We start from the raw sequence: 10,401 nt of genomic DNA, 5'->3' as shown, positions 1-10,401 counted from the left end.
TTGAACTCGTGAAAAATGTTTACTTTTAGTGTGTCATTATCGAAATAAAAGCTTATAAAAACAAATGAAAACAGTTTACTTTTAGTGAGTAATTTTTTTTTAACATGTGAAGAAAAGTTACCCTAAAAAGTGTTTTGAAATAAATTAGCGGTGAAAATTCAAAAAATGTTACTATTGTTTAACTAATTATTTCGGTTTTAAAAAACATATTAGGAGGTTCAATTTTAAAACGTGAACATTGAGTTTACACATTTGTTTCCTAGCGTGAACTAGCGTGAACTAATTGTGAAAAGACTAAACATGTGTTAATATGTTTTCATTTGTACTTGTGTCAAATTCCTAAACATGTGTTCATCTTTTTTCTTAGTGTGAAAAATTTGTTCGTAGTTATTATGTTTTATTAAATAGTACGTGCATCTCTTTTTTATTCTGCTTTTGATTGTTTTAAACATATATTACCCGATTATTGGTCTACAATTACGTTCACTATTCTTCCACTACAGTGTCCTAATTAAAATGTGAAATGTATACTATTGGGATGTTACATTTTCAAAAGTACATACTCAAAGTCCATGGGAAAAAATGTAACTTAAACCAAAATATAAAGTGCATAATAGAAACGAAAAAAAAAACACGTTTAAGCAAATGTATTCAACTTAATAAATACAAACGAAGGAGAAGGGAAAATATAAGAAGAACGAAAACTGTTTTCAAAACAAGTTACATTACATTACAAACTGTTTACAGATAAAGGAAAGAAAACAAAAAACAGAAAAAATAAAATACTATTAACGGCTAGTCCGAAGTACCTCGTACAAAGTTATTGTGAACGGCGACGTCCTGCATAAGAGAAGAAAAATAGTAAGGACACGGGACATATGCACAACGACTTGTAAATAGTAAAATGTATGGAATAAATAGTACGTATACATACCTTGTACATGCACGAATATCACCCGAAAGCAATAATGATAACGTAATGCATTAATAAAGACAATACTGTGTATTTACTTTTTAGATGAAAATAAATACGTAGCCTCAGAGTTTTGAAATCCGTTCAAAGGAATGAACGAAATTTAATAGTTGTCGAAACATGAATAAAAATGCACAACAAGATGAAAAATGCAACTACATTACAAACAGGGAATAAAGTAAGAAAAAACAGAAGAATCGTATAAGGAAAGATGAACAAGTATTTTTGGAAAAGTGGTGTAATGTGAACAAAGTGAGTACAACATATGTGACTACCAAAAAGGAAAGATGGAATGTACCTAGAAAAGAAGGCCGAAACAAACAACTAAGACAAAAGTATGGAAACATAAATTAAGTTACCTACGAATGAGAAAACACCAAAAAAAAGAAAGAAGGCAGCCAATCGCAAATGCAAGTGCTAAATGAAAAGATGAAATGAGTTTTATATAAGGGAAATGAGGGAGTAAATAATGCCTTTAATGACCACATCAAAAAAGTAGAGAAAATCTCTACCTCTCTACAATTAGAGGATAAAGGAAGAGATAGGTCCAAGCATTGTCAAAGGGTAGCTATTGGGAGCTACACAAAAAGTCCAGCAAGAAAAGATAACCAAATAACTTGAAAGGACAAAACAATCTACACATCAGCCCAGATTTTTTTCCCAATGAGATTAGTGAGTAAAGAAAAGTTGGAAACAAATTTTTGTATGACAGTGAAGCATACAATACAAGCAGCCAGGACAATTCATAGTCAATCAATTTTAAGAGCAAACAAAGGAGTTCTAAAAGGGACCGAATCACCCAATTGAAACATTACAAACAATTTATTAAATGAAGTGTATAAAGAAAAGATCAATTACAAAAAGGGATACCCAAACTACCGAAATCAGTAGACCAAACTACAAAAGAAATCAGTGAATGAAAAACTACCAAAATCAGTGAATGAAAAACAACAAAAAAAAAGTTACATATAGATAACAAAACGATTAAGATGTAATAGAAAATAGAGAAATTTACTCATCATCGGCTTTTGTTTGAAAAAAAAATAAGATTCAAACAGAAGAATACCTCCCTACCATGCTCGATTTTGACTCATTGTCAGGCAAGGTTGTGAAGTCTACATCAGTGAAGGGCAACTCGAAACGCAACTTTAACACCAAGCGGCAAGGGGGTTTTATTGAGCTGAAAGCAAACCATTCCAAGGGAAAAACGAACATGCATGTTCACGAAAAACACCCAAACAAGAGAAAATTGAAAGGAGTTTGGAGGCAACGCCAGTGGAGTGCCACCTTCAACAAACCAACATTCAGTTTTTGCGGAGTTAGAGAGACGGATGAGAGAGATGTAGATCGGTGTTGGGCATCACTGTAGGAAACCCCTTTTCCATGGAAACGGGGGAATGTATTTTTTGGCGCAAAAATCGTCAATGGTCGAACCTTACACACAAATGGATGCAAAATGAAAGTGGAAGAGAATAAGGAGAAGAAGGAACCACATAAATCCGAAGTGAAAGAAGAAGACGGATCGAAAAAGGAAAACACAGATTGAGGGAAGTGATGAACACGGGTTGAAGGGAACAAATGGGAGAGATATTCGAGTACAAATGAAGGGTTGGGGCTAAAACGGGTATTATGGAAACCCTAAAACTAGGGTGTCTATAACCCTTATTCTAAACGGGGGTTAGGATTGGGATAACCTAACCCCACAGTAATTATTGTACACCAAACAGCCCCTAAGGTTTTACACCATAATTTATTTTAGTTTTATGCCAATCGATCAAAGGTTTGCATTGTAGTTTTTCTCTTCTAACAACCAATGTTGATTGAGAATGTTAATGGAAGGTTTCTTCAAATTTAAAGTTCAAATATGGTTTTTGTGTCAATGATTATATTTATTTTAAATATTTATATCACATTTTAGTTATCTTACTTTTTCGTGAGGTTAAAAAGTATCTTAGTTAGTTTTTAAGGGGTTGTTTGCCCCTAATATTAGAGAGGAGTTTTAGCCCACCCCATATTTGGTCCTAGTATTATCATAGTACTGCAATTAGGATTTTCCTAAACCTAGTATTATGATAATATTTTTCTCACTAAGCTCTAAATATTTATCAAGGAAAAGTAAAAGGTCAAACTAAAGCAAAAATTCCAGTAGGATACACCACAAAAGGAAACAACACCGACAATAGCTAGATAATAGTCTACACCCCAAACTAGACTATTATGATCTCCAGACTATTATAAGTCACTCGTCACCTCAAACATCACAAATTAAAAGGTTTAAATCAAAATTTATTTTCTTTAAACAAAATGTATTTTAAATACTAGTAAAACTCAGATTGTTACGATTTTAAAAGTAAATGTTTTTAAATTAATTATAGATAAGTTTGTATTGAGATTTTTTTAAAACAGACAAAATTTGACCAACTATTTAAACTCTATAGAATAATTATAGATAAGTTTTTTAATGAAATTTTTATTACAGTTGGTTTTTGTATGAAACGTAAATATTTTGTCAAATGTTTTATTTTTCATAATTTATTTTCTTATTTCCTATATTATCTTCTTCCTTGTGGGTGTTTGTAATCGAGTACTTAGTAATTAATTAAGGGTCTTTTCAAAAATATAACAAAACAGCAAAATATTTACACTAGAATAATTCCAAAATCAGAAAAAGCTCACAGACCTACCATGAAAAATACAAAAAATGTCCCGTCAACCACGTCGTCAAAAACGCGCGTAATATATTTGGTACATGATCGTTTAGATTTAGCTATTGTTTGATACACGTTCATTTAGATATTTGATATATGATCGTTTAGATTTGACTATTATTTGGTATACGATCGTTTAGATTTGGATAGTCAAATCTAAACGATTGACGATTTTTTTTCAAGATTTGGTACACAATCGTTTAGATTGGCTAAACGATTTTTTTAAAAATTCTTTTTATACACGATCATTTAGATTTGACTACATTTGTACACGATTGTTTAGATTTGGCTTTTCTTTTACACAATCGTTTAGATTTTGCTACCCAAATCGTTGTTTTTTTTCAATCTTTTATATTTAGTACACGATTTTGAAAAACCAAATAAAAAAAGCTTGGAAAAAAATAGATATTTTATATTTGATACATAATGAACCAAATAACACTTTTTTTTTTCAAATAGCACTCTGAAAAAAAAAAAGACGATAAACAAACGAAGATGGAAAAAAGGAAAAGAAGAAAAGACGATGAAATAGACAAAGATGAGAAGAAAGACGGAAGAAGAATTTTAGAATATTTAAAAAATTACTAACTTTATAGACTTTGTTATACTAGCCGTAAATATTTTTACCGCTCGGTTATATTTATGAATTTTTTTCCTAATTAAATTTGAATTAATATGAGTATTCGTCTAAGTACAGATAGGCGGTGGGTACGTTTTCGGCCCAATGATCCAAAACACAATTCACGTGTAGTAGACGAGACGGAACCTTTGATCTTTCTTTCTCCAAAGTCCAAACATACAATTGAGGAGCTGAAACGAAGAGACAGACAGTGAGTGGTTGACGAGAACAAACCGACAACTTCACAAAAATCCTTCCGACCAAAATGAATAAATCCACCATTTACGCTTGGCTTGTTTCAATTGTATGCTTCCTTGTTTTGATGATCGTCACCCCTTCCATCCCTCAGTCCCAGGACTACCACGATTTCGCTGATCACCGCCAATTTTTCGGTCAATTTTCCTCTCCTTTTTCTCATCTCCATTTTTGTTTTAATCTCTTCATTCCTCTCCTTATGCAATGCTTCTGCTTTTTCAATTTTTCCTTCACTTGCTTGTAAATTAAATTCATCCTAGTTTCATTTCAATATCACTTGTGTCGAGAAACAGGAGTTTTTGAAGTGATCCCATTTAGAATTCTGGGGTTTCTTTCCCGTCTTTGTACTTGGTGTTAGGCGTCTTTGTACTTGTTGTTAGGGCTTTTTTTTTCCGTATTTTTTATTCGAAAGCTTTGAGCCCATCAAATTTCTCGAAGCTCTGCTGCTATTATTGGGGGAATTGGTGTTAGAGGCTTGTATTCTCCAACTTTTTTACAACGTTGTATTTGGTTGTGTGTGTGTGTATGTATTTTCTTGTTTTTTGGATGTTACTCGGTCGCTGATGATTGAACTTTTCGTCCTTTTTTCTTTCTCAGGTATACCTAACACACTGAACGTGGTTTCAAATTTTCCATTCTTGATTATCGGCCTCATAGGACTTGTACTTTGCTATCATGAGAATTATTTTAGGCTGAGGTGCATTTTACTTTGATATCATTTACTTGTTTCCTTTCCCAATTTTTAGATCTTACTCATTTATTGTGTGATTATGATTAATTCTCAATTTATTATCTTTTCCAAAGTTTGCGAGGTGAGCTTTATGGTTGGACTTGCTTTTATATTGGCGTGGCTCTTGTAGCCTTTGGCTCCTCTTATTATCATCTTAAGCCAAATGATGCTCGCCTTGTCTGGGATCGGTTACCCGTGAGTCACTTCCCCCATTGTGGAGTACAGCTTCTATATAGATCACTTTCAACCATCTAACAGTAATGCATACAGTACGTTGATTTTAACTAGTATACTCTTTTGGAAATTGTAGATGACCATTGCATTCACTTCGATAATTTCAATATTTATTATTGAAAGGATTGACGAGTACAAGGGAACACTGTCCATCATACCTTTATTGTTGGTCGGTATAGTTAGCATTTTATACTGGTGGTAAGTTTTTCCAAATTGTTTATCTTATTTCTTAACAGTTTGCATTTTACTAGCATCACTACTTTAATGGAACTCAATATCTCAGATACTTTATCTTATAAATTGGATCGATGGGAATTTGGGTTTCCTGATAGTCGTTGGAGTAATATAACATATATGGTTGAATAGGTGCGATATGTTTGACTTTGTATAAACACAGTGGAGACAAAGCCCAAATAATGCCTTATTAGTTATTTATATTACTATGCAAATCTCATTCAAACTGCTATCCTAGCGTTAGGTACCAAGATTAGCATATGGTTAAGGATAATTAGATAATTAGGTAGTTACCGGTAGTCGGTTACTGAATATGGTTATATATAGAAGGTTCAATCGAGAAGGAAGATGGCAGTAAATGAGTGGTTAGGTGTTGGGTAGTATTCTCAAGAGGGGTTCCAAGTACCATAAACTTGGATTATCTTGTAGTTTCTTCTTTAATTCTCGATGTATATTTTAGATCTCGATTCTTGCTAGGAAGTAATGTAATACTAAGCTTGCTTGATATGCCTTACAATACAAATAAATAGTGCGGCTTTTGGAAATTTTGAATTGTCTTTGACTTTTGGATTGTCAAAACAAAGTAGGGAAAATATTTCAAATAATGCTTCAGTACTTTAAAGTGTAATTGGTTATCTCATCGTTTACATGCTAGAAACAGTTCGATTATGGAATGAACTTGGAGAAATTCGGGTTTTATGTTGTATGTGATTGACCTATTTTTTTGCAGCTTGTTTGATGATCTACGCCCCTATGCACTTGTCCAGTTTGTTCCTTGTATTGCTATTCCATTAATGACTATTTTGTTACCTCCTATGTATACACATTCTACATACTGGCTTTGGGCTGCAGGTCCGTTACTTATTTAAGGTTTTCAATTGCTATTTTCTGTCTTGTTTTTGGGAATATGTGATCTTGGATACATCTTTTTTCTTGCAGGATTTTATCTATTGGCAAAGGTAGAAGAAGCTAGCGATAAACTGATATATAAATGGACATATCATATTGTTAGTGGCCACACACTTAAGCACTTATGTGCTTCTATGGTCCCTGTCTTCTTAACATTGATGCTTGCCAAGCGAACAATTGAACCAGACAGGCAATTATTTCTTGTTCTCTATTCTTTTAATCTTTCTAATTTGTCCTTGTGTTGCAACTATGATTTATTTGAAAGCGCATGCTTGCAGAAATGCTTCAAGTAGATCTGCAACACTAAAATGAGACCTAATAAGAAAATAGAAGAACATGGGAAAAATCTCCTTGATTAGATATATTGATAATTCCAATTAAGAACAAAAATGAACCATGTCACAATGTCTCAAGAACACTGGAATTCAGGAAAAGATAAAGAACGGAAAAAGTAATGGTATGTCTGCATGGTGCATTTGAGAATTTCTGGACTACTAGTATATTTCCTTCTGCCAAAAAGTCCATATCACAAAAGAGCCTCTAAACTCCTACATAAACCTCTTTGCTGGTCCCACCTCTCTCCCGTTACTGATTGTATGATTCTCAGTCCACAATCAATCAAGAATTCCCCTTTCTGCCCCTATGTTTGGACTAATGGAAACATAAATGCTCCATTCTTATGATAAGGGTTCCTTGTTGCGTTTGAGATTTTTTTGTATTATGATCTTAATCACCCTTGGATGGTACCGCCATTCAAGAGATTCACAGTGTGCTCATTGTCACCTTATCCGTTCATTCATTCAAAAGAGAACAGAGCATCAAATGGTTCTACTATGTTAGAGCTTCTCAATGGCAACATAGACTCGAAAAACAACCGTGTTTTCAAGTACCAAGGAAAATCTTTGATGGCTTTCTATACATACTTTTTTCTCTCACTTGGTACAGATTCATTTTACTTTCATATAGCTACAGTTTATCTTCTCTAGGCAAAATGGAGGCTCTGTCTCTTGCCTAACTCAACATGTTAATTTCCCATAGGTTTAGAAAGTGGAGAGCAGGAGCGTTGTATACTTTTTCGTATAGAAAAAAAATTTATAGACTGTATGCTCTTGTTTCTACTTTTCAAAAAGAAAATTGTTAGCATACTTTCATATTTCAATCCTTGCATTTGACTTTGAGCTTTGAAAGACGTTAATTCAGAGATGTCCAAAATTTTGGTACGAGTCTAGATCACTTTTGGAGTTCAAAATTTTCAAAGAAATATGGATGTACGAGTCTAGTTTCATCTTCTTGCTCCCATTTATTCTGTTTCTTGAAGGCCATACTGTACAAATCATCTATAAGTTGACATATTCCAAACTTCTCATTTCGACATTCACACATATATCATGACGTACTTTCTTACCAATTTCACTAAAATCTTTGCATCATAACCCCTGTTTGAATCCCATCGTTTGTGATCACTTGCAGGCAGAGTTTATACAAGATTTGGAAGGTGACATTGATGAAGTTTAGAGATGATAAAAACAAGGTAGAGGCATCAGTTTGTTCCTTCTCATCTGTCCCTATCCTAGAACCACAATAGTTTAGATTTGGAATATATTTGAACTTGGTAAATATCGCTCTTATACTGTATAGCTGCATTGAGAAAGACCACACAGAACTCAAGCTCCCAAATGTAACCTCTCTTTAATTATCTTCAAATTCTAATTTGCTTCCTCCAGTGACCAATGGAGTGTAGAGTGAGTATAGTATTGTTTGAATACATTAACTCATCGATATCTATTTGGTTAAATTATATCAAGTACTTTGAACTTTTGTTCAAATACCTCAACCCCATCACATAACTCTAGTGACCAACTCCCGTGACTACCTTTGCACAAGAAACTCCGGCAACATACTCTGACGGCCACCTTCACATGATCAACTTTGGGCTTTGGCAGAACTACCTATAACAACTCAAGCAAAGACCACTTTGGGTTATCAACTCCGGGGACTATCACCTTTGGCAACCAACCTTAACATTCACTTTAGGGAACCAATTCGATGAAGACCACCCCTGACGAGATCCTTATTGAGAACCCTATTTTTTGTGAACATGTAAATGTACCTTTTATTTTTGTGCATGTTCAAATTCATACTTTCTACGATGGTTAAAGTATATTATTCCATTTGTAGGTAGCTTATTAGATTTAACCTTAAAAATAACCATAAAAAAATATTTGCAAAAATCAAGATCACACAAAACAAATATCATTTTGTCGTATTAGTGTAAAAGGTAAAAAATGAAATGTAATTAAAAAAAACTCCAAAATATGGATTGTTGGGTGGATTGGATTGTTTTCTTATTTCCTAATAAATGCATCAAAAAATTTAAATATCCATAAATTTAAAGATTCAAACTTCATCTAAACATTATCCGTAAATATTGAATAAATAATAAAATAACTATAGTATAAATATAAATAAATATAGGGAAATTGTCATAAATACAACATTTGATAAAAATATCTACATTTTTGTGTAAATTTTTTATCTCTTAGTAGTTTATTGTATGGAGTGCAAAATAACTTGTCAAATTTTTCTATTTTTGAAAAAACCCTATTTATATCATTAATTCGGGTTGGGTTTGGTTGAATCGAATTTTTCAATCCTCAACTCGATACTCAACTTAATCCACCAAAATTTTCAATACAACAATACCCATATTTTAAACTAACTCAATCCAACTCATAGAATATGGATTGGGTAGTCTAAGTTGTTGGTTATTCGGATTATTTTTACACCCTATTTGATTGTACACGGTAAACTTTAGTCTTTGTGTTTTTTTTTAATTTATTATTTTTCGTTTTTTTCTTTTGATTATTTAGTTGAAATCCTATTTCATTAATTTAGTAAACAATTAGTTTTTTTATTTCTTATTATTCCATCATACAAGTTCTTATTTTATTTATGTTTTATCTACGTTTAGATATGTGTATACATACATGCTTTCTTTAGCATTTTACTTTGCATCTCAAATTTTTTCTTTCTTTTTTGTTTTTCTTTTTCCAATCTATTGTGGTTAATTTTAGTTTTTTTAATCAATTTCTTTGACATTTTGCACTTAAAAATTTCGACGACGGAATTTAGAAAGGCCTGTGTCTTTTTTTTTTTAGAACAAGAAACAGTTATGAAACGCATTACTGTTTATATTTCTTGTTTCTTGAAAAAAGAAACAGAAACAAAAAAATGTGTTTGATAGTTGTTCTTATTTACTGATTTTCTTCTAGACTTATTTTTTATTTTTCAAATGTACTCCAATTAAACATTAAACAAAAATATAGGTCTATCCATCAAACATAAAAAATAAAATTATCAAAAGTTTATTCATTTAATACGAAGAAGTATCAATGCACAAATAAAAATAATAACATAAACATAAATTGTATTTATCCTTCAAATGTTGCCAATTTGATTGGCAATATCATCTCTCACTCGGGCTATTTCTCTTGGATGATGTCGACTCACTTCTTAATCCATCAATTTCAATAACCTCATCGTTATTTCGTGACATCTATAATTTAATATTAATTAATTTTAAAATAAGTTATTATGTCTTCAATATTCGGAATTGAAATAAACAAAACAAAATTTAACCTTTAACTCTACTACCTATGATACTTTAGAGAAAAACCAACAACAAAAACCTAGATTCGCACAAAGAGGAAGATGAAAACTATGGATCCAACGAAGAGGA

At 32.2% G+C, this 10,401-nt stretch overlaps 1 protein-coding gene across 1 annotated transcript; it reads left to right on the top strand.

The window, feature by feature from the left end:
- Positions 1 to 4,353: 4,353 nt before the first annotated feature.
- LOC103491304 (uncharacterized) lies at positions 4,354 to 8,460 on the top strand. Its single transcript, XM_008451187.3, has 7 exons — positions 4,354 to 4,692; positions 5,153 to 5,252; positions 5,360 to 5,480; positions 5,596 to 5,717; positions 6,484 to 6,605; positions 6,693 to 6,852; positions 8,133 to 8,460. The coding sequence occupies exons 1-7, from the start codon at positions 4,566 to 4,568 to the stop codon at positions 8,245 to 8,247; spliced, it is 867 nt and encodes a 288-aa protein (XP_008449409.1). The 5' UTR covers positions 4,354 to 4,565; the 3' UTR covers positions 8,248 to 8,460.
- The last annotated feature ends 1,941 nt before the right edge of the window (positions 8,461 to 10,401 follow it).

Source organism: Cucumis melo, chromosome 5, assembly GCF_025177605.1.
Source record: "Cucumis melo cultivar AY chromosome 5, USDA_Cmelo_AY_1.0, whole genome shotgun sequence".
NCBI classification, from domain to species: domain Eukaryota; kingdom Viridiplantae; phylum Streptophyta; class Magnoliopsida; order Cucurbitales; family Cucurbitaceae; genus Cucumis; species Cucumis melo.
This window is presented reverse-complemented; position numbering and strand designations above follow the sequence as displayed.